Below are 23,894 nucleotides of genomic sequence, written 5' to 3' on the forward strand. Positions count from 1 at the left end.
GAAACATCAAGTCGTTTTTTTGTTTTACCGATTTGAATTCCTAATTGAATATGAAATGAACGAATGATACACGGATTTGAACATCCTCCCACTAACGCTTTTTCAAATTTGTGAGGGAAAGTGAGTCCGCGCGGAGCGCTTCCCACAATGCACCCGCCGCTCAGCGGGAAACCAAAATGGCGAGAGCGAGCGAACAAAATCAGCCGTTTATCATAGTGTAAAAAATCACTTTATGCGTTTGAATCGTTTCTCTAAAGAAATCAGTTCACTGCAGCTTTAACGGGAACGGAGCTCCCGTTGTCAGTTCATGGTGTAGTTCTTTGTGTTTGTGAAACGTTGGTACCCGGGAAAGTGACCGAATGAGGTAAGAGATCCAGACCGGAATAAACATATCATCAGTATAATGTGATCAGGGGGTGTGCGGGCGGCTTTTATCAATCGCTTACCAGCAGGGAAACATTACTGGACTGAAACATGTCTTTACTGATATCATTGAAACCCAACTGTCCTGGCGTTGTGAATGGGAGGCATTTATTTAATGGAATAGGGTTTTGAATTGGAAATCCTGTTAGCTTTGTCCAGCTATGCTGCTAACAATAGAGGCTTTTTGTATTCACTGTCATTCTGAATGAGCGATTCACTGACCAGCCAATGCAGAGTGCTGCTCTCTATCTTAAAGAAGATCACGCATACATTTCACATGTAAAATACCTCTGCCTGTGCAAATGCAGTATACTACTGTACCAATACTAATCTTTTAGCATGTAATGTTTTATATTTTGAGATAGATAATTGCAGTTGCATGGCATGTCGAGTATAACTTTTTAGTCTGGTGCAACTACAGTTAGGCCTATCTGTGCCACCAAAAGTAGGTTTGTGACTCAATCATGATTGCCATGAGGTGCTTTGCGTTTGTGACAGAGACTCGACAAGTTCGGATAACCTGGCTGCCCATCAAAAATCACCCCCCAATCGCCAACGCAAGTCACCGGTGTCCTTGTCACAGTTTCCCTTGAAAGATGGGCTGACCGACACTGCCAAGCTCGCCGGCAAGTTTGAGGAGGGGCAGGATGTCCTGGCTCGATGGTCAGATGGCCTCTTTTACCTGGGCACTATTGCCAAGGTGTGTAAGCAGCAGTTTACTCTATATCACCAAAAAGTTGTTCATTTTTATCTAAAGTAACCTGAACTTCTTTTGATAAGATTTATGGTTTCCACAGATAGATACACTTAAGCATCGCTGCTTTGTGATTTTTGAAGATCAGTCTAAATCCTGGGTTCTGTGGAAGGACATTCAGACAGGTAAATGCCAATAGCTTTGCATTCATCGTGAATGAACAATGCTTATGCTTCTGTCTCTTTATGAGAAGTGATTTCCAGAATTAGATTTATGGGCTTGTTTTTGTAAACACACCATCTACTGACTCATTCGGATGCTGTTTGCTCTGTTATAGCATTATATAGGCTACCAGTTCCATTTATATTCTTTCTTTCTTTTTTTTTTCTTTTTTTTTTTTTTTGTTTCCAATGAGAATTTTTATAGAAGATGCTTCAGTTCTTCTATAATGTTGCAGCTGTTCTTTCTTTCTTTCATGCTGTAAGTTGTGGTTTTTCTGTTTGCCGCCTTTTGAGTTTCTCTTCCCTATCTCCTTTATTCAGCCTGAGTTATCTCTTAATTTGTCCTTGACAGTTGACAAACCACAGAGTCTCCAGGCTTACACAAACCGTAAGTCCCACATCGAGCCAGGAGACGAGAATAGGGAAGGTACCTATGGAATCTGTCGGTGTATCTCTTGGTAACAATCCAACAAAGGGGTCTATACTAGGGGTGAGCGTTATGAACGTAATTTTATATGACGTGAGGTTTTGCTGGAAATTCAAAAAAAAATTTTTTTATATATTACATAATCATTTAATGTCTTTTTTTAATAATCTAGTGAATTACATTCTTGAAAGGTACTTTCAAGGTGCAAATTCATGCAAATTAAAGGTACCTCATCTCATTAAATTATTTTAGTTTTTATTTGGAACTGGATGGCCAAAAGCCAAAAGATTTTTCATAACAAATGCATCAAGACAAAATTACTCTCGAAATAAAAACTAAAGATTAAAAACGGTTATCGGGGCTATTAAAAATCTTATTGGATGGGCCATGTTTGAAATAGCAGATACACACGACAATTACATTTTTTATGTTTTAAAAAGAAAATGATAATTTTCTTGACTAAAGATGCTTTAAATTGATCAAGAATCACAGTAAAGACATTTATACTGTTACAAATGAAATGCTGAATTCTACAAACTTTCTGTTTATCCAAAAATCCTCCACTTGCAGCAATGATGCCTTGGGCATTTAGCAGTTTAAGATGTTCAGATTCATCTCTTGCTTTCTGTAGAACTTCCCAAAGATGTAATTGGTTTGACAGTGGATCTCAATTTTTTTGGTTACGTCCCCCTTTTAAACAAAGAAAACTTGCCCCCCCCCCCCAAATCTGACTGGGGGAAAAATAAATTGCTTTTAAAAGATTACTTGCATTTTTATGGAAATATTTTAATGACAAATGTCTTTGGGAAAAAATGCACGCTTTGTTGTGCACATTTAAAAATAAACGCATTATATTAGGGCTGCCCCCGACCAAAGATTTTCCTAGTCGACTAGTAGGCGTTAATTTAAGCCATTAGTCGACTAGTCGCACATTTATGGTATTAAATTAATTACTTAAATATATATTTTTTGGGGGGCATCAGAAAATGGTTTGAGTTCCAGGGCTGAGAAAGAATGTTATAAGTAACATTGCTAACACTGTTCTACATTACAGTGAAATACTAAACCATAATAATGATCCTTTAAAATATCAATTTTACAAGCACGTGCACGCACGAAGGAGCCGCAGCGACACCGGCAAAAGCGGTCATAATTCTGAATGTGTCGGAAAAACCAGCAAGGAGACTGTCTGAACATTTTGTTAATTTATAGAGAGAAATGCACATTAGGGTTGTGCCGACAGACGATGATCTCGGGGATCGAAGAATTATTATTATCAGTTACAATGACCCTTAAAGGAGTGAAAACAGAAGTTGTGTTTTTTTTTTTTTTTTTTTTTTGGTTGAACAGATGCTTTATTGTAATTGAAACTTGAAAGCATTTTTTTTATTTTTTTTATTGAAGTTTGTGTTTAAAAAAAAAAAGTCTCCCTTTTGAAAATAAATAAAATAAATAAGAAAGCTAACAGAATTATAATAATAAACCGAATTATAAACATGATACAAAAATAGCATGTAATTATAACATGTTATATAACTAAAGCATGTTAGTTTACATGTTAGCATAGCATGTTAAATTAACTACTAAATAAAAAATAACATTAGCTGTGTGGGCTTTTAAAGTAATGTTCTGAGTATTAACAATTAACATTTACTGTAGGTGCGTGACAGCGCATCCAGACTGCTCCTGTCTGTACCTTTAACTCAACTGGTTTTGCTTCAGGACCCAGATTTTACATTGGAAATCAAGTGGTGACACACCATAGTAAAACCATAACCTGTATTTAATGTATCCTGGGTCGCATTTCCTTTTATGTTGCACAGTTTTGTTCATGGTTTTCAAGAACAACGACATGCATCAAGTGACATTATTTTTGTTGTTGATCTACGGAAAGTTTTCTCTCCCCCCTTTTAAAAATTGAAGAGCATATTTACTTATATGAGCCCATTATTTTCCCGTTTGTTTCCTAATTTCAAACATAATTCAAACACACAAAATACATATTACACAGGAGGAAAGGCTCCTCATCGCCATGGTTAGGTCAGTACAGCTAGTCTTATACAGCTAAATAATAGTAATAATAATAACAAATTATTGTATTTATGAAAAAATAAGTACTAGCTGAAACACATCTTGAAACTAACTACAACTGCCACTGTTGATATGAAATGAGGTCTAATAGAGTCTACCTTTAGATTATTTCATATGAAACTATAACATTGTGTCAAAATATAACAGTTACTTTTACTCATGTGAAATCGTGAAACAGTTTTGTAAAGGTGATGATGTATAATGAAAAAGAAAAAAATTAGCGCATAGCACAGTGTTGCTCTTTTCCTCAGTGCTGTTTGGCATGTCAGGGCTGCCTACTGTTTGAGAGGTTCGACTTGACTAATGCTTTAAACTAGAAATGTCTCACTATAATTGAAATTGGTCACATCAGTTTTGAGGTCTGCGCTCCGCAATATCAAGGAAAGCCCAGTTGTTGCACGCGCGCGCCAGAGAGAAGAGCAGATCATGATCGCGAGCTGGTTCCGTTACACTCGTGTGAAAGTGCAGATGAGAAGCCTTTAGCTGATTGCGAGATTATCATTAAATCTACTTCGGGAGTCCTAAATAGGCTATCACTTGGGCGGCCACCGAAATATCTTCAATGGGAGAACCATGGCATTGTTCTTTCCCTGCTGTCCGCGACCCACCAGTTGAGAAACACTGCTTTAACTCACACACACACTCACTCTTGTCAGAACCCTCGCCTCGCTTCTCTCTGAGATTTTCTCTACTGCATGTTTGTGTGTGGCGCAAGTTGATGAGTCTGACAGGCAGACGAGGAGTAAAGGAGATGCGCATGCGCAGGTGAGATTCTCTGTCCGGTTAAAAAAAATTTCTCAATACCGTAGATAAGCAAATGTACATGTTATGATAACCGTCAATTTTCATACCGTGTATACCGTGAAACCGTTATACGTTGCAACCCTACACATGAGTCATATGGAGTACTGTTTACGGACCCGGTTATTCACTTTTGGTGGAAAGCGTGTTTTAAGGGAGCACACTACAATTGCACATCAATTTCATCATAAATGAACCTAGAATTGTTACTGTGAGAATATGTAGTTAAAGATGCTCATTGTTGTACTTGTAATAAGTGGTGTTTTATTAAAAATAAATTAACTGAATGGTTAAAATATTTGTATTTAATTACCGTTGTCTGCTGAGCTGCAAAAAGATGCTCTGATGTTTACCTTTCAATCTGCTACATTACTGACTGCACTGACAAACTACAGCTGGCTAACAGCAAACAGACATGAGTGACATGGTTGTCAGGGACAAGGTTAATGTTATATTAGTTATATTGAAAAGGGAAAATGATGGGGTCATTGTTTAATAACTTTCAGTGTGTATTTCACAAACTAGTTAGCAATGCTTAACTCCGCATCGCTTAACTCCACCCTGTCTGCAGAGCCACCTTCAGTTCAGAGTCAGCTCTGTAAATAATGGAGTCAGAGCGGACTCTGCTGGGCAAAGTGTTATGACACCAATTCTAAAGCATTGTTTTCTGCATTATATGTTCTAAAAAAGTTTTCATATCCGCGCATATCGGTAAACATATACGCCGATACCGATATATCGGTGAGGCTAATATCGGCCGACCGATATATCGGTCGGGCACTACTAGGTGATACAGTCTCTATGTGTTGTAGTTTATCTGACTTGTGTGACGTCTCAGTGCACTAAATCTTACATTTTTTCTGCTTATTGTAATTTTGGGAAAACAATAAACTGCGTCTGGGATTGTAATTTTTTTTGTAGCCCCTATATCTGTGCCTTTCATTGTTAAGAAAAAATATGATTTTTTTGTGTGTATATATATATATATATATATATATATATATATATATATATATATATATATATATATATATATATATATATATATATATATATATATTCTATAAATACATTTTAAAAACAATCTGCCGATTGATTGGTTATCAGCTATTTCCACCAACTTAGTTATCGGTAGCAGCAAAATCCACTATTGGTCGACCTCACAATCATCGGCAAGCACAATCATTACCGCTTTACACATTTCTGCTGTCACGCTGTATAAATCACCATAACGTCCGGCCCTAGTCTATATGTACCCTAGTAAAAGATCTTATGTAATGTGGTTATAGTTTTACCTTCAGCAAATATTTCAAGTGCCACTTGCAATGACACCATATTTCACTGAGGTGTGAACACCATACAAGCGCTGATGGTTGTGACCTATTGCACATCTTTCCTCCTCTTGTGAGTTGTGACAAACTGGTTTTCATGCGCTGGCTATATTGCACAGTTTTCATCTGATTATGATTTGTATTAGGAGAAAAATTTGGGAACTTTACCTTCTTTTTGACATGTTACTATTTTTAACACTTCCACCTGTGTACAAACTGTGATGCACACAGATGTAGTTACAGTTTCTAGCTGCCCTTATGTTAATTAGTTTGTTCCTTCTCTCTGTTTCAGGGGACAGTGGAGGGGAGATGCTCTGCTCTATATGCCAGAATGAAAGCTCGGATCCTCCCAATGAAATAGTAATTTGTGACAAATGTGGTCAAGGTAGGCTGTCCTCACTCTTTGTTTTGCCTGTAAATCGACCAAGGGACATATCCATATGCCTTTTTATGGAAAATTAGATGTCACTTTATATGTATATCTTATGTCAAAAAGATACAACTCTTTGTGATGCAAAATCCATTGCTGATAATAACTCATCTGCAGGATACCATCAGCTGTGCCATGCCCCCATAATCGACTCAGATGTCATTGCCTCTGATGACAAATGGCTCTGCCGACAGTGCGTGTTTGCCACAACAACAAAGGTTTGTTGATGGCATATTTACTCCCACTTTGTTAAAGTTTACAGATCCATAACTGGTGTCTACGATTGTCTTTTCCCATTATGTGTAATGTTTTCAAAATGCTACATTTTTAAACATGTCAGAAACTCCTACACACCCAGTAGCTGTGTCCAAACTCACATTCTGTCAGAGTATGTACTGCATTTGATGAAGAACATATTTGGCCATTAACTAAATGCATTCTTTAGGCATGCAAGTGAATATTGTGAATACATTCCCGTACACACTTCATCCAGGAATGTGGGCATTGTCCTGTGACCGGAATACATGACGTAATAACAACTGTGAAAATAATTTACTTATAAAACTCCTGCGATTATTAGCTCAAACCATAAGGTATAAATCAACAACATGAGCCTTCTCAAGTGAAAAGATTTGAAGTCTGCCTAAAGCATCTGCTTTTTTTGCAGAAATAGGGCCAGCTAATTCTGTTATTAACAATTTTTATTGATTCTTGTGTATATGTGTGTGTGTGTGTGTGTATACAGAATCAGCTTTAACCCCCATTGTTTCCCCCTCCCCTCCCCAACCCCACCCTGTTGCTCAACAAACATCCCTGTGGTCAAAGCCTAAACTGCACAATGCACACATATAAACAAACAACCAAACAAAAAATATTTGAGAAAATAAAAAATATAAAAAAAAAAAGAGAAAAGAATTCGAAAAAGAACACAATTTCTCCAGCAGTTTTGTCTCTCTCCACATGGTCCTCACTGAGAGCCTTCCAGAAAGGACAAATTCCTGTCCCATTTCTTACCGTATGCGTCTAATCTGCCAAGCTGCTTATATGATATCTTTTCAAATGCCGCCACCCTGCCCAATTTGGTGAACCACTCTTGAAATGAGGGAGTTGCAGTTGACTTCCATCCTCTAAGAATTATCTGTCTGCCAATCACTACACTAGTTTGGACCCAGCTGTTTGTATGTTTCTCACCTACTTTAATAACCGCCCCATCACCCAATATGCATAATCTGGGTCAGAATGAAATTTGAGTATCTAAAACCTCACAGATAAAATTGTGGACACTTACCCAGAATCCTTGACAAACCACAGGGCATGGGCTATGTCTCTATCCTCCAACTGACATCGCCAGCAGGTAGGAGTGTATTTTAAACCAAGCCTAAACAATCTTGAGGGAGTCCAGTAGAAACTATGCAAAAACTGAATAAGGCGTACCCTTGCAACCCTAGACATAGTTTAAATTTTTTTTTAAATCCTTTGCCACTTCCCATCCAAGTTAAAATTTCTTCCCCATAACATCTTAAGAGCAGTTAAGGCCCCATCACCAAGTCTCTGAATCAACTAGGAATAATATACTGATGCTTCATGACCCTTTCCAGAGGCCATGAGCATCACACAGAGGGTGTCTGCAGCTTTAGGGGGCTGTTTACTACCCCCAAAAATAGGACAAAGTAGATGCCGCAACTGTAAATACCTGAAAAATTGAGACCTTGAAATCCCAAATTGCTGTGTTATATTTTCAAATGATCTCAAAGCTCCATTTTCATGAAGGTCACCAAGTGTAGCAACACCCCTCTCAATCCATTCTTTCCAGCAAAAGGGGGACTTGTTTATGCATAATATGGGGTTCAGCCATATGCTAGAGGACACATTTAGGTAAGTATCAAAACTGAACAAATGGGAAACCTTTGTCCATACTCATTGTAAGTGTGAAATAAAGCAATGCATTTTTACTTCTCTAGGCAGTTTGATTGAAAGACTTTGCAAAGGTGAGATTGGGGCAAGGACCGCTTGTTAAATGTTGTACCAGGGAGGAGATCTCTCGGGTGGAAGAGACCAATGGGCAAGGTGTCTGAGACTAAAAGCATAGTTATAAAACTAAATTTTGGGGAGGCCTAAACCTTCTTTTGTCAGTTGGTTTATGTAACTTACTGAAATGTAACCGAGGTCGTTTACCATTCCAAATAAAAGACTTAGATATTCTATCAAATTGTTTAAAATAAGAAAGAGGAACTTCTAGAGGAAGATACTTTAGTAGATAATTGAATTTGGGGATACAGTTAATTTTTATAACATTGACCTTCCCTACCATAGACAAACATAGTGAAGCCCACCTATCCACATCACACGACACCCTTTTCATTAATGGATCAAAATTAACTCCAACTAAATCTCAAATTTGCTGGAAATAAAATGTCTAAATACCTAATGCCTTGCTTGGGCCATTGAAAGGTGCTACAATTCCAGGAAAATCATCCTCTTTTCTTATAGCAGCTGCTAATGGTTCCAGAGCAAGACAGAACAATAAAGGGTAGAGAGGACAGCCTTGCAGGTTTCCCCGACCAAGGAAAAAAATCCTGAATCCATTAGTTTGCACTGCCGCTAATGGTTGTTTATAAAGTAACTTAATCCACCCAATAAAAGTGTTCCCAAACCCGTAAATTTCCAAAATCTTAAAAAGATAGTCCCATTCCACCCTATCAAATGCCTTCTCGGCGTCAAGTGAGATGGCAGCAATCGGGATCTGATAATTCGCTACTGACCACATAATATTTCTAAAACGTCTAATATTATCAGAAGAACTACGGCCACGAATAAACCCCACTTGATCTATATGTATAATAGATGTAATTACTCTGCATAATCGATTAGTCAGAATTTTAGACAAAATGTTTGGACCAGGTAAATTGGACAATAACTTTTACACTCATTTGGGTCTTTATCTTTTTTAAGAATGAGACTGATCAGGGCTTGCGTCATGGTTGGCAGAAGGTCACCTTTCTTTAATGACTCTGTGTAAACTTCTAACATAAGTGGAGCCAGTTCCGTGACATAAGATCTAAAAAATTCTGCAGCAAAACCATCTGGCCCCAGTGCCTTACCTGTTGGCAAGGCTTTAATTACCTCAAAAAACTCCTCCAAAGTAATATCTGAGTCAAGAAGTCTTTTGATCACTCGTCAATTTGGGGAGTTCTAATGGCTCTACGAAGTTGCTAATGTTCTTATCGGTAGACATAGATGTGGCGCTATAAAGATCAAAATAGAATTCTTTAAAGGCTTTATTAACATCTGTGGCAGAAGTAAATATATTGCCTCCAGAAGACTTAACTGAAGGAATGGTGAAAAAAAAACTCTGTTTTATGTATCTGGCAAGAAGTCTCCCTGCCTTGTCCCCCGACTCAAAACATGTCTTGCCCTGAATAACCAAAACTCTACATTCTGTGACAATAGTATTGTACCTATACTTTAGTTGAGTCAACTCTAAGACCTTTGGATGACATTCGGCACTTCAGCTCTGTATCAGCACTTTTAATACTCTTTTCCAATTCTATGAATTCTTGAGCTTTGATCTTTTTTTAATGAATGAGGCATATTATATGATCCATCCCTAAGAACTGCCTTAAGCTCCTCCCATGCCATGTCCACAGAGGACATTGAGGACCAATTGGTTTCTACATAAGCATTGACTTCTGTCTTTAACATTTGTGTAAATGCTGGGTCCTGTAGAAAGGATATATTAAAGTGCCATCTATATGATTTTGTTTTCTCTATATCAGCATATCTAAACACACCAAAGCATGATTTGAAACTAAAATGTTACCAGTTGAGCAGTCAGTGGCAGATGGAATAAGTGACTTTATATATATATATAATCTAGAGTAAATTTTATGAACTGATGAATAAAAGGTGTAGTCTCTCCAAGATGGATTCAGGAGTCTCCAAATGTCTGTAAGACCAAGATTTTTACACATCCTCTGTAGTGTCAATGTTGCTCTAAATGGTCTACACACCTTTGCATCAGTATGATCAAGGACTAGATCCATTAAAAGACTGAAGTCTCCACACAAAACCATATCATGAAGGATCCCAGCTGCTTGTAACTTTCCCTCAGGATCTATAAAAAAAAAAGCGTCGGGTGCATAAATATTAGCAAAAATAAGATTTTGCCCCAGTATTTCAGCCAAAACAATAATGACTCTTCCTAAATTATCTTTGACCTGTTTGAGACATTTAAATATTAAATGCTTGCTTATCAATGTGATGACTCCCCTGCTCTTACTCGAACCATCACTACAAAACACATGCCCACCCCATGCTCTGCCAAGTTTTTCAGTTTCCTCTGGAGAAAGGTGCGTTTCTGGAAGGAACACTATACTCAGATATACTAACACTACTCCCAATTCTTTACTCTTAAGAAAAGATACCACCTTCTTTTTATAGGGTGCCCCAGCCCATTAACATTCCACGTGGAGGGAAACATTTGACCTGTATTAAAGTGTGACATTGACATGCAAAGAAAAATGTGTACCCAAGGCTAAATTATATAGACCACTATCCAACATTGATGCAACCTCAAAATCCCCAACAACCCACAGAACAGGAAAAAATTTGCTTCAACCTCGCATATAACAGTACAAACTGGTGTCCATCGCTCTGAAATCCGGCGGTCCATGCACGCTCATGAGATTTTCTGCGACATTGTTACCAGATTGCTCAAGTCTGGTGATTTTTACACATACACACACACACATATATATACACACACACACACACACACACACACACACATACACACACTGATGGCCAAAAGTTTGGAATAATGTACAGATTTCAGAGAGTCAGGCAGGAGCCAGTGGGCAGACAACAGAGCAACAAACCCTCTCAGGCTGCATCAGTAAAATGCACGATGTGTAGTCTGTATTGTTGATTGAGTGCAGGCAAAATTACCCACTCATACCATTGATTGAATGAAGGCCATAGCTTGTCATGGGCATGTAAAAGTCTTGCATCCGTCCTTGGCGTCAATTCTCAGCTTTGCAGGAATGTGAAGCTTACCTTCTGTTGGTGCAGCAATTTTTTACACTATTTGAAACCATCCCACTTCACTTGGGTCGCTCTAACAAAGTCTAGAAAAACCATGATGTCGTGGTCCTCCCAGCACAACCCGCCCTCATTCCTTGCCACCCGCAGAAATAAGTCTCCACCAGCCGACCACAAGAATCTTGCCAGAATAGATTCTGGGTCTGTCATCTGCCCTGGGAAGCTGACCGAGAGCTCTGTGCATGCGAGCCGGCGACCTGCTGTTTCGATCAAACTCTGAATAATCCCCTCCAAAAACCTCACCACATCCCGACCTTCCTTTCCCTCGGGGATTCCAATGAAACGAACATCATTACGTCTGCTCAGATTTTCCATAACCTCTAGTCTTTCTCACACCTGCTCCACATCAGCCTTGGAAGCAGGCGGTTGTGATCAGGGTGGAAAGTTTCGCCTCCATAGATATGATCGCTCGATGTATTTCTGCGAGGCCCTCTGTGGGCCGAGATTTTCATTAGTGCTGCATAAATGTTCAAGATATCCTGACCTACATCATGAAGCTTGCTGCTGTCACTATCGACTGGATCTCCGCCATCTTGATCCTGCGAGGTGTCCGACGTGTGAGAACATAAGTGCTTTTTAATGTCCCCACAAGTCAACGATTTCAAATTTTTCGACATCCTACCCTCCCAGCACAGTTTAACAAACAAAAACTATTACAGTCCTCACCGGTTAATATTGCTTAAAATAATAATTTTGGCAAAGTTTAAGCAGAGCTCGCCTCTAAGTGATCAACCCTCACATAGCGTCACGTGACTTCCCAGCTAATTCTGAATCATGAGAAACTTGCATCCCAACTACAATTGCATCAGCTGCAGGTTAGGTAGGTAGCTAGGGTTATCACTTGCTGGTTTATCTCCCAACCATCTATAGAAACATAAAATATGAATGGCATATTTCACAGTCAGAAAGCTCCTAAAAAAAATCCCAGGGCTGTTTTGCTCATATGACTGGAACAGAAATGTAAACCCAGTTTTGAATAAATCTCCAGAGCTGAAGACTCCACCTTTGAATTAAGTGACTCTTTGAGTGCTAGCAAGAGCCATGTTTATCTATCATAAATTATTGTTGACATATCTCTGATATTATAGAGAGGTGGTGCTCTGAAGAAGGGGCCAAATGCCAAAGCCCTGCAGGAAATGAAGCAGTCCCTGCCGTATGCTCTGGAAGACCTGGTGTGGGACCAGGGCCACAAGACCAACATCCAGCAATGCTACTGCTACTGTGGAGGGCCTGGAGAGTGAGTGGAACACACTGACACCATTATTGAAAACACTTGTAGCTTGCATTATAATTTAGTGCTGGGTATGTTGTCTTTTATAATGATTTTAATAATGCAACATTTAGTTTTTTTGGAATGGTTTAATCAACAGTTCTGAGCACGGTAGGGAGCGGTTACAGTAGCATTTCCACATGAGCACGGTTCAGCATGGCACGATTACAAACCGTTCTTGGCCCAGAATTCTTGGCACAGTTAGCTAACCATACTCAACCGTGTTGGTGGAATGGCTTTAATATGTGGTGACTCACAATTGTCAATTTGCCAACACCAAGGTAACTTTTAGTTGTTTCTAGCTTGCCGAATTTACTAATATTTGGCTGAAGTTAATAAAGGTTCATAAAAATAGTGTATGTTTAGTGTATCTTCATTATTTTATGAAGATGGTTTACTACTGTAGCTACATTTAGTTTTCTACACACCGTTTTCTTCAGGGAAGTTGATCGCTAGCTTATTAAATCTCAATGTATCAATATATTTTCATAGAATACTTATATAATAATTGTCAATAAATGTCCTTTTTAGCTAGTCTGGGAACCTTTTCCCAACCCAACTGCATGTTCATGTCCGGCAGCATACACAAGCCCTCTTAAACTTCTTGCGTTTTTCTCGTTGCTTTCATTTCTTCGACATGGGACATGTCTTTCCTGTGAATTAGCAGAGTGAAAACAAAAGCAGTCCTAAAAACTGGAATATGCGATCATCCTTTATAGCGCAATCACTCAAATGTTTACCTCTCACGTTGTCGCCAAAAACGTATCTGTTACACACATTCTTCTGATTTCACTACAACATAGTGTAAAAAGGAAATGTAACCTCGCCAGTTGGCCCAGAACGGCACTGTTATGCATCGAGAACCGTTCAGCCCGATGGTGGAAAAGCGGCTAAAGTTTCAAAATCCATGTATTCATTCAGTCTTGAGCTGTTGAGGTGTTTTGAATTGTTTTGGATAAACGGTAAAAGGATCCAGTGCTGATTGAAACATAAATTGCAGAGTATTGTGGGAAGAGAAAAAAACCTATAGGCTAATTCTGAGGACTGTGTTTTCTTCCACAGCTGGTTTCTGAAGATGCTGCAGTGTAATAAGTGTAAGCAGTGGTTTCATGAAGCATGCATCCAGTGTTTTCAGAAGCCAATGCTCTATGGAGACAGGTGGAGTACTGCTCTCAACCTATCTAAATGAAGCTGTACAAAAATAATTCAAGTCTTGTTTAGAGTATAATGTATTTTAATTTTTATAATTTTTTTCTCAGGTTCTATCTATTTATTTGTTCAGTTTGTAACAGTGGACCAGAGTACCTCAAACGCATGCCTTTGAGATGGTGAGTTCTAACTAGATTTTTTGGTGCAAAAAAAAAAAAAAGTGGTGCGTGCCTGTGCAGAGCTCGCCGTCATGGTACTAGGGTGTTGTGGGTGACTGGGTGGTGCTGTGCTGATGTTTTGGGTGGTGGTAGGGCATTGTTCAAAGGTTGCTAGGGTGTTCTGGGCCGTTGCTTCCTGACATAAGTCAATTTTTATCCTTAGATATGCCTTAAATCCCTCAATCAAGCTATGTCTGTTAGATTTTTCTCACCTGTTTTATTTACATTACATTTGCATTTATTCAAAGCGACTTGCATATGAAGAGAACAACAGAAGCAAATCATCCTAAAAAGGCAGTAATAACACAAGTGCTGTAATACAAGTTTCAAAATTGTTTAGAGAAGTACCCCTAGCAAGGAGGGTTTTTATTTTTTATATATATACAGGTGCATCTCAATAAATTAGAATGTCGTGGAAAAGTTCATTTATTTCAGTAATTCAACTCAAATTGTGAAACTCGTGTATTAAATAAATTCAATGCACACAGACTGAAGTAGTTTAAGTCTTTGGTTCTTTTAATTGTGATGATTTTGGCTCACATTTAACAAAAACCCACCAATTCACTATCTCAAAAAATTAGAATACATCATAAGACCAATAAAAAAAACATTTTTAGTGAATTGTTGGCCTTCTGGAAAGTATGTTAATTTACTGTATATGTACTCAATACTTGGTAGGGGCTCCTTTTGCTTTAATTACTGCCTCAATTCGGCGTGGCATGGAGGTGATCAGTTTGTGGCACTGCTGTGGTGGTATGGAAGCCCAGGTTTCTTTGACAGTGGCCTTCAGCTCATCTGCATTTTTTGGTCTCTTGTTTCTCATTTTCCTCTTGACAATAGGTCAGGTCTGGTGAGTTTGCTGGCCAGTCAAGCGCACCAACACCATGGTCATTTAACCAACTTTTGGTGCTTTTGGCAGTGTGGGCAGGTGCCAAATCCTGCTGGAAAATGAAATCAGCATCTTTAAAAAGCTGGTCAGCAGAAGGAAGCATGAAGTGCTCCAAAATTTCTTGGTAAATGGGTGCAGTGACTTTGCTTTTCAAAAAACACAATGGACCAACACCAGCAGATGACATTGCACCCCAAATCATCACAGACTGTGGAAACTTAACACTGGACTTCAAGCAACTTGGGCTATGAGCTTCTCCACCCTTCCTCCAGACTCTAGGACCTTGGTTTCCAAATGAAATACAAAACTTGCTCTCATCTGAAAAGAGGACTTTGGACCACTGGGCAACAGTCCAGTTCTTCTTCTCCTTAGCCCAGGTAAGACGCCTCTGACGTTGTCTGTGGTTCAGGAGTGGCTTAACAAGAGGAATACGACAACTGTAGCCAAATTCCTTGACATGTCTGTGTGTGGTGGCTCTTGATGCCTTGACCCCAGCCTCAGTCCATTCCTTGTGAAGTTCACCCAAATTCTTGAATCGATTTTGCTGGACAATCATAAGGCTGCGGTTCTCTCGGTTGGTTGTGCATCTTTTTCTTCCACACTTTTTCCTTCCACTCAACTTTCTGTTAACATGCTTGGATACAGCACTCTGTGAACAGCCAGCTTTTTTGGCAATGAATGTTTGTGGCTTACCCTCCTTGTGAAGGGTGTCACTGATTGTCTTCTGGACAACTGTCAGATCAGCAGTCTTCCCTATGATTGTGTAGCCTAGTGAACCAAACTGAGAGACCATTTTGAAGGCTCAGGAAACCTTTGCAGGTGTTTTGAGTTGATTAGCTGATTGGCATGTCAAAATATTCTAATTTTTTGAGATAGTGAATTGGTGGGTTTTTGTTAAATGTGAGCCAAAATCATCACAATTAAAAGAACCAAAGACTTAAACTACTTCAGTCTGTGTGCATTGAATTTATTTAATACACGAGTTTCACAATTTGAGTTGAATTACTGAAATAAATGAACTTTTCCATGACATTCTAATTTATTGAGATGCACCTGTATATATAAGAAGACTGCACTAAAGGGGTTTGGTCAAGTGCTCAAGGAAGAGCTGTGTCTTTAGATGCTTTTTGAAGGATGTTAGAAAACCAGCTGCTCAGGTGGAGTTTGGCAGGTCATTCCAACTGCAAGGAACAGTCCTGGACAGTGATTTTTTTGCTTCTTTGAGATGGCACTATGAGGTGCCATTCACCCACTGAATGCAAACTTCTGGAGGGCACGTAGACCTGAAGTAGTGAGTGTAGATAGAGGGGTGCAGAGCCGGTGGTTGTTCTGTAAGCAATCATCAATGCCTTGAACTTAACCCGAGCAACCATTGGCAGCTTGTGCAGTTTGAAGAATAGAGGCGTGACGTGTGCTTTTTCGGGCTCGTTGAAGACCAGTCGCGCTTCTGCATTCTGGATCAATTGCAGAGGTTTGACTGTACATGCTGGAAGGCCTGCCAGAAGACCATTGCAGTAGTCCAGCCTGGATAGCATAAATGCCTGGACGAGGAGTTGTGTGGCATGCTCAGATAGGAAGTGTCAGATTTTCCTGATGTTGTACAGAGCAGGTCCGTTAATTTAACTGATCATCGAATACAACCCCAAGATTTCTGACTGTCTTGGATGGTGTGATCATTGACGAGACTAGTTGAATGGTGAAAATGTTGTCTGTTTATTCACAGGGTAGATGTTGCACACCTGAGCCTGTATAACCTGAGTGTAATTCATAAAAAGAAATACTTTGACTCAGAGCTGGAACTGATGGCTTACATCAATGATAACTGGGACAGGCTACAGCTTGGCGAGGTATAAGTCTCTCCTGTGGATTTCTTAATTGCTAATGAACTAATAAATCAACTGGTATTAATGACACTTTCTGTCATTTATCTCTTTGTACCCCCAGCTTGCAGACACTCCAAGAGCAGAACGATATGAATGCATTCTGGAAGCACTTAACAGCAACCTCAACATGTGGGTTTAGCTTTATTTATCCATCCATAGGCATTTTATATTGATGAGGCATCGGCTTCAGAACACAGGTTTGGATGATTTTCTCTGTCCTCTTGCACTGATGGCTTCTAGGTTCATGTCAGGGAAGGAGATAAAGAAAAAGAAGCACCTGTTTGGATTACGGATTCGCTTCCCACCAGGCCCTCAGTGCTCAGAGCTCCAATCAGACCGAGAGCAGGAAAAAGCTTCCCATGAGATCAAGATCAAAGGCAGGAAGGCCAGCAAACCCCCTCATTTAACCAGGTTAGTCATCATTCATCACTCATATCTTTCTCAAAGGCCCTACAGGTAGCTGTAAAGAATACATTTTATGCAGTGTTGTAAAGCCCTAAAATAACGTATGTTTTTATTGCATATATTGTAATTGTTTTAGCACTGTCACTAATGGATCAGTAAAGAAGGGGACGAGGAAACATCGCACACACTCATTAGAGACATTGGCCAAATTGAGAAGATCAAGTGAAATTTTGGCACAGGTAAAGAAGTGGAAGTGCTGGTTGTTTTGTCATTAATCCAAAAAAGTTTTCAGCTTAAATTTATTTGGACATTATAAGAACTTTTTTTTTTTTTTTACATTTTATTGAATCTAGAATGATGTGAAGTGTCCAACTCTAGACAATAACTCACTGGACCTGATGGCCTCAAAAAGGTGAGAGACAAAGATCAACACAAAATTCTGGTATTTGAAGTGACTAAATTATAAATGTCTAAATCGTGTGTGTGTGTGTGTGTGTGTGTGGTGCCAAAAGTGAAAAATCTTTGCCCTCATCAAGTACCTCTGATGTTGAATCTGTTGGTGCCACCAGCACCAGTGAAACTACCTCAACCACCATCTCAAGGCAGTCCAGGTACCATTTCATTATCAATTAATGTTGCTCCTGTACATGGACTGGGTCAATCTAACTAAAAATCTGTCAATGACATGTCATATACAGGGCTCAACATTAAACATCGTCAAACACTTGTCGGAGTAAAAAAAATTACTTGTCTGTAGAGAAAAGGGATGAAAATAATTTACAGCTAGTAGGGATCACATTAAGAACAGTGCAGAAAGAAAAGTTTAATCATTATTCACCCTCAACCCTGTCTGAATTTCTCTCCTCTGAGGAACACAAAATGAGATTCTTGGCCGAATGTTAGTCTCGGTCACCATTCACTCTCACTGTATCATTTTTTCATACAGTGAAAGTGAATGGTGACTGAAACTAACATATCTCCTTTCGAGTTTCACTGAACAAAGAAAGTCATAGAGGTTTGCATTACAACAACATTAGGGCAAGTAATGCTGAAAGAATTTTAATTTTTACATGAATTATCTCTTTAAGAGTATAAGTCAATTCTCACCAGTTACAATAAAAATGGCAGTTTAATGTTGAAAAAAATGCTTTAACTGGTAAATCCTGAGAGTGAAACCTTGCTGATAAATCAGTTATGATGTATATTGAAACAGATATGTATATTAGTGGTCAACCAATATGGGTTTTTTAATGGCCGATGCCAATATTCAGAGAGCAGGGTGTCCAATAAGCCGATACAATGCCGATATATGCCAATAACAAGATGGCCGCTCAAACACTTCCGGTGGCTGATTATAAACTGGAGTGATATTTTTACAGCATCGCTCGCTTGCAGACATTGTACAGCACCATTCATATGTTGAATTAACAGGTTTATAATATTTAATATCTGTAAAATCTTATGTTCAGTAAATATGCGCTTCCTCACTGTGCGCTCAAGTCAAGTCATTTTTATTTGTATATCGTTTCAAAGCAGCGTTACAGGAAATCATGCATTTAAAAAAAATGAAACTGTAATATCTATAAAGTCTTAAAGTCATCATTGTGTAGTTTGATTAAATATGATTGTAAAATGTGTATAGAAATTAAATAATTATATTTAGAACTCCAGTGAGCAAGCCAAAGGCGACTGTGGCAAGGAACACAAAACTTCATAAGATGTTGGTTAATGGAGAAAAATAACCTTGGGAGAAACCAGACTCACTGTGGGGGCCAGTTCCCCTCTGGCTAACATCATGAATATAATGCCATTATTAATTATTTGTGTGCCCTGAGTTTTTACGTTATTAAGATTTTAATCAGGTTACAATCCTCTTTCACTTACCCCTTTAAAAATCCATTTGTCCCGGACAAGCGTTAATGTCAAGCCCTGATATGTAAAATGTGTTTACCTATTAAGAAATGTGATTGACGAACATGTTTCCATGAGATTCAGCTAATTAGAGGTCTGCTACCTGACCCGAGTGAGGCCGATATAACTTGGGGTTTGTTTGAAGTTTGGGTTTGTAGTTAAAAGGTTAGTTCACCCAAAAATTCTCTCATGCTTTACTCACCCTCCTGGCATCCCAGATGTGTATGACTTACTTTCTTCTACAAACACAAACAAAGATTTTTAGAAGAATATTTCAACTCTGTTGGTCCTCACAATGCAAGTGAATGGGTGCCAAAATGTAAAGCTCCAAAATCAACATAAAGGCAACATGAAAGTAATCCGTATGACTCCAGTGGTTAAATCCATGTGTTCAGACACGACATGATAGGTGTGGGTGAGAAACGGAACAATATTTTGCCCAGTAGGGGGCGATATGCACGAAGAATATGAATCACCAAAAACAGGAGGAGGAGAAAGTGAAGTGGAGCTTGACTGAGCAGGCAGGAGAGTTTATAGCAAAATAGGACTTAAATATTGATCTGTTTCTCACCCACACCTCTCGTATTCCTTCAGTAGATATGGATTTAACCACCAGAGTCGTCTGGAGTACTTTTATGTTGCCTTTATGTGGATTTTAGGGCTTCAAAATGTTTTTGCATTTTATGGACCTACAGAGCTGAAATATTCTTCTAAAAATCTTAATTTGTGTTCAGCAGAAGAAAGCAAGTAATAAACTTCTTAGAAGGCATGAGGGTAAGTAAATCATGAAAGAATTTTCATTTTGGGGTGAATAACCCTTTAATGAAAAAATAAACGCCACGCCACGCTGTTAGAACCCATTCTTCTGGGTGTACTTGCTCAGAGATTCAATAAAAAGAGAACTGAGTGATTTTAGTCTTAAAATTGGACTGTTTGGGAAGGGTCAAAAGGTCTCATTTTAAGAGCGGGTGTCATATTCCAAGTCTTTTGAAGTAGAAGTAGACAGATATATCGGTTTTATCGATTAAGCGGTGCCGATAGTTGCTTTGTGAAACTATCTGTTATCAGCAAAAATCTTTGTTGAGAGTTGCTGACTTATTCGTCAAACCACATCTGGTGAAATATTTATACACAAAACCCTTGATCTGGTAAATATATAGCTTAATTTGGTTTAATACTTAATAAATGGCATTGTAATGGGGCCAAGTCTTCGTCATTTCAAATGAAAGAGTCCCAGTTGTGGTTTCTGACTTGTTTATAAAAACAGATTTTTAAGAAATATTGACCAATTGGTTATCGGCCTTTCCCAACACCTTAGTTATTAGTATCAGCAAAATCCAAGATCAATCGACCTTTATTCTGAAGGCAAACAATAGGATTTGGTGAGAAACAACCTGAAATGTAAGTCACTTTTCAGTGAAAATCTTGACGTCTGTTGCATGTTCAATAGCACTATAAGAGAAGCTCGTTCTCAATGGCTTACATGTTCACACACAAACTTGTGCTGTTAAAAGGAGCCATTGTAATCAAATCTTTATTTTAGGTGAACTACTCCTCCAATTTTTCAAAAGGAACAGAATAGAGTGATTTAGCATGATATGTACCCAATGCATCTCTCACTTTCACCAATCCAGCATAGGCAGTCCAAGTGGACCACGCACTGGATGCTTCTGGCCCACCGTCACGCAGCCCCTGATGAAGAGGCGCCGGGGACGTCCACGACGAGCACTGCAGCCGCCAAATCCTGAGATTCCTCCACCCTGCAACCCTGAACCACATCCCAGCAACAACGTCCCTGATCCCAGACCCCTTCCCTCCTGTCTCTACAGCAGCATGGACATGATGCAGGACCTGGACCCTGACACCCAGCTCAAAAGCTCCATCAGCACTTACTTCGGAGCCGCGGGTCGCTTGGCCTGTGGTGAGAAGTATCGTGTGCTGGCCCGCCGTGTCACTCATGATGGCAAAGTACAGTACTTGGTGGAATGGGAGGGGGTTACAGCCTCCTGAACTGGTCATGGGTCTGGTCACATACAGTGTATGCCTGGTGGGCCACCAGTAATGTGCTTTGTTTTGCGACAATAAAAATGTAATTCATATGGAGGTGAATGGAGCAGTGAATGTGACTGAATACACATGGTTGACTGAGATGTTTGAGTGGCCTCAGGACTACCATAAAGAGGTGGGACTTCGTAGTGTTCTCTCTGCAAATTCAAAGGACTGCCTTCACATGGATTGACACATTGGAGGTGGTCAGAATTTCAGGTTGAAGACATAATCAATTCACTGCTATGTCAAAATAACTCAAGTCCTTTCTTTTTGCCTCTGATGTACAGGTGCCTTAAAGGGTTGTCAAACATACTATATATGCTGCTGGAGACTAAGGATTTTGCTTTCCTTATTCAGTCAAAACTTTTCTCAAATGAGCAAGGAGAGAGAGCGCTATTATGGATAGGGCACTTTTATTTACATTTCATTTGATTGCACATAAGCTCTCATCCTCAACATCCACTGTTGTCTCGTCTCAGTTTAAATGAACTAGTGTACGGATTTCGTTACAAAATGAAACATTAAAAAATTAAAAATGAGAGACATTCTCCTCCCACAAAGCAAAATTAAAATATTAACAGCATTAATAGATCTTAGCATTTTGTGAGACATTACACAAATTCACTGTTAGCTCATTTAAAATTGTTTATTGAGGGTTCCTTCCCTCCCTTAAAAGTACACGACAGAGCGCTGCAGCATGAAGACATCGCCACGTATCCCCCTTTTTATACAGATATAATAAAACCGTTCAGCTGTTAATAGCTGCCACATGAGTGGTTTGAGTTCTAAAGGTTTTTTAGGCAAGAGCCATTTTAGTTTAATTCCCTCAGTTAAATGATTTTAAATATGATATCTAATTTTCATTTTTGGGGGGAATTTTTATATATATAAATATATATATATATATATATATATATATATGTATGCAACTGGATCTGTGTATTTTTCTTCAGCTTCACCATAAAATCCAAAAACAGCAGCAATATTTTTGTTACTATCGACTCAGGCTTTTTGTTTAATTGAAAAGTATTTATTACTTTCATACAGCAGTGTACACTAACCATTCACGAGAGCACTCAGGATACTTTTCACAACTTAATTGTAAGAGTTGATAGGATGTTCAGATATATTCTGCAAGAAATGAAATTAGATGTTCAATTCTCAGTTTTGTATATTCATACAATTCTAAAATCCTAATTTTAGGTTTATTCAAAATTCTCAAGTTCTGTTGAGGTAGCAAACTTTTTTTTTTTTAACTTGAGAATGCCCTGTACTCCATAACATTATCTTACCACTTGCAGAGGTTGGAAGGATACTTGGTTTCAGGCAAGTGTTTGACTTCAACATTAATACCTCCTCATTTTGATACAATGAACAAATATTAAGCTCTTGTTATGTTGTGAATTAAGCAATTTTTCAGTTGGTGTACCAGTGTTAGTAAAGCTTGCTTTGTATTTTACTGGCTTTGTGCAGGCTTTAGCCAAAGAATAAAGATCTCAAAACGTACTGGTGTGTCTGTCCATGTGTGAAAGGCCTTCAGAAACATTTTGCATCCAGTCTAGTGGTGGTGTGGCATAGTGGCTGAAGCTCAAGGCCGATAGATGGAAGGTTACAGGTTTGAGCTCTGATCTGTCACCACCATGCCCTTTAGTGAGGTGCTTTACCCCAGGTTACTCCAAGTCTAAGGGGATTGTCTCTGTAAAATGTGAACTAAGTCACTTTGAATAAAAGGGGTCTACTAAATGACCACTTGCAGTGGTAGTTAGTTTTACTAAAATGAAATTGGTGGTTGGCCTCAAATTATTAGTACTGTATTACTAAATTATTTGCTAGAAAGTGGAAAATGATGCCAACGGCCAGAGACTAGTTAGCCTGAGACGGAGCACTTACCAAGTATGCATACACATACAAGGAATTTGTTTTGGTGACCGGAGCTTCCAGTGTACAACAATACAAAAACAGCAGCAAGACAGATAATAATAAAAAATATTATATATTACTATACACATACGTACAGACGTACATACATACATATACATACGTAGTGCAATCTAATACAAATCTGTTATCTGTTATGTACAGTGCAAATGTTTTTTTTTTTTTTTGTTTTTTTTTTGCAATGAAATGGCAGAAGAGGTTGGATGTGTTGGATAAATATAAAAAAAGACTAAACTGTGTATTGTACATAGTTATTGCTCAATGGGGCAATTTAACTGTTCATGAGATGGATAGCCTGAGGGAAAAAACTGTCCCTGTGCCTGACGGTTCTGGTGCTCAGAGCTCTGAAGCGTCGGCCAGAAGGCAACAGTTCAAAAAGGTAATGGGCAGGGTGAGTGGGGTTCAGAGTGATTTTTCCAGCCTTTTTCCTCACTCTGGAAGTGTATAGTTCTTGAAGGGGGAGCAATTAATAATCCTCTCAGCAGTCCGAATTGGCCTTTGTAGTCTTCTACAAGTTTTGTATGTCTGATTTCGTAGCTGAACCAAACCAGACAGTTACTGAAGTGCAGAGGACAGACTCAGTGACCGCTGAGTAGAACTGTATCAGCAGCACCTGTGGCAGGTTGAATTTCCTCAGCTGGCGAAGGAAGCACAACCTCTGCTG

The 23,894-nt window shown here is 38.9% G+C and overlaps 1 protein-coding gene across 5 annotated transcripts; it reads left to right on the top strand.

The window, feature by feature from the left end:
• Positions 1-137: 137 nt before the first annotated feature.
• Positions 138-22,561, top strand: LOC127441684 (metal-response element-binding transcription factor 2-like). 5 transcript variants are annotated; one of them, XM_051699340.1, is made up of 16 exons: positions 138-364; positions 922-1,123; positions 1,221-1,302; positions 1,691-1,765; positions 6,281-6,373; positions 6,536-6,636; positions 12,607-12,755; positions 13,851-13,946; positions 14,048-14,116; positions 16,768-16,891; positions 16,989-17,056; positions 17,168-17,338; positions 17,469-17,571; positions 17,686-17,744; positions 17,845-17,943; positions 20,878-22,561. In XM_051699340.1, exons 1-16 carry the CDS (start codon positions 360-362, stop codon positions 21,251-21,253), a joined length of 1,872 nt encoding a protein of 623 aa, XP_051555300.1. In that variant the 5' UTR covers positions 138-359; the 3' UTR covers positions 21,254-22,561. The 5 variants fall into 5 exon arrangements, with proteins under 5 accessions (XP_051555300.1, XP_051555301.1, XP_051555302.1 ...); XM_051699341.1 differs by lacking the exon at positions 1,691-1,765; XM_051699342.1 differs by lacking the exon at positions 138-364 and having other exon boundaries at positions 949-1,123; positions 1,225-1,302.
• The last annotated feature ends 1,333 nt before the right edge of the window (positions 22,562-23,894 follow it).

Source organism: Myxocyprinus asiaticus, chromosome 5 (genome assembly GCF_019703515.2).
Source record: "Myxocyprinus asiaticus isolate MX2 ecotype Aquarium Trade chromosome 5, UBuf_Myxa_2, whole genome shotgun sequence".
NCBI lineage: Eukaryota > Metazoa > Chordata > Actinopteri > Cypriniformes > Catostomidae > Myxocyprinus > Myxocyprinus asiaticus.

What these genes read in the sequence shown, in the direction of transcription:
- LOC127441684 (XM_051699340.1), top strand. An exon ending in GTGGAAGGACATTCAGACAG is followed by an intron (nt 1,303 to 1,690) that starts GTAAATGCCAAT and finishes TGTCCTTGACAG; the next exon opens with TTGACAAACCACAGAGTCTC. An exon ending in CAAGTGAAATTTTGGCACAG is followed by an intron (nt 17,572 to 17,685) that starts GTAAAGAAGTGG and finishes TATTGAATCTAG; the next exon opens with AATGATGTGAAGTGTCCAAC.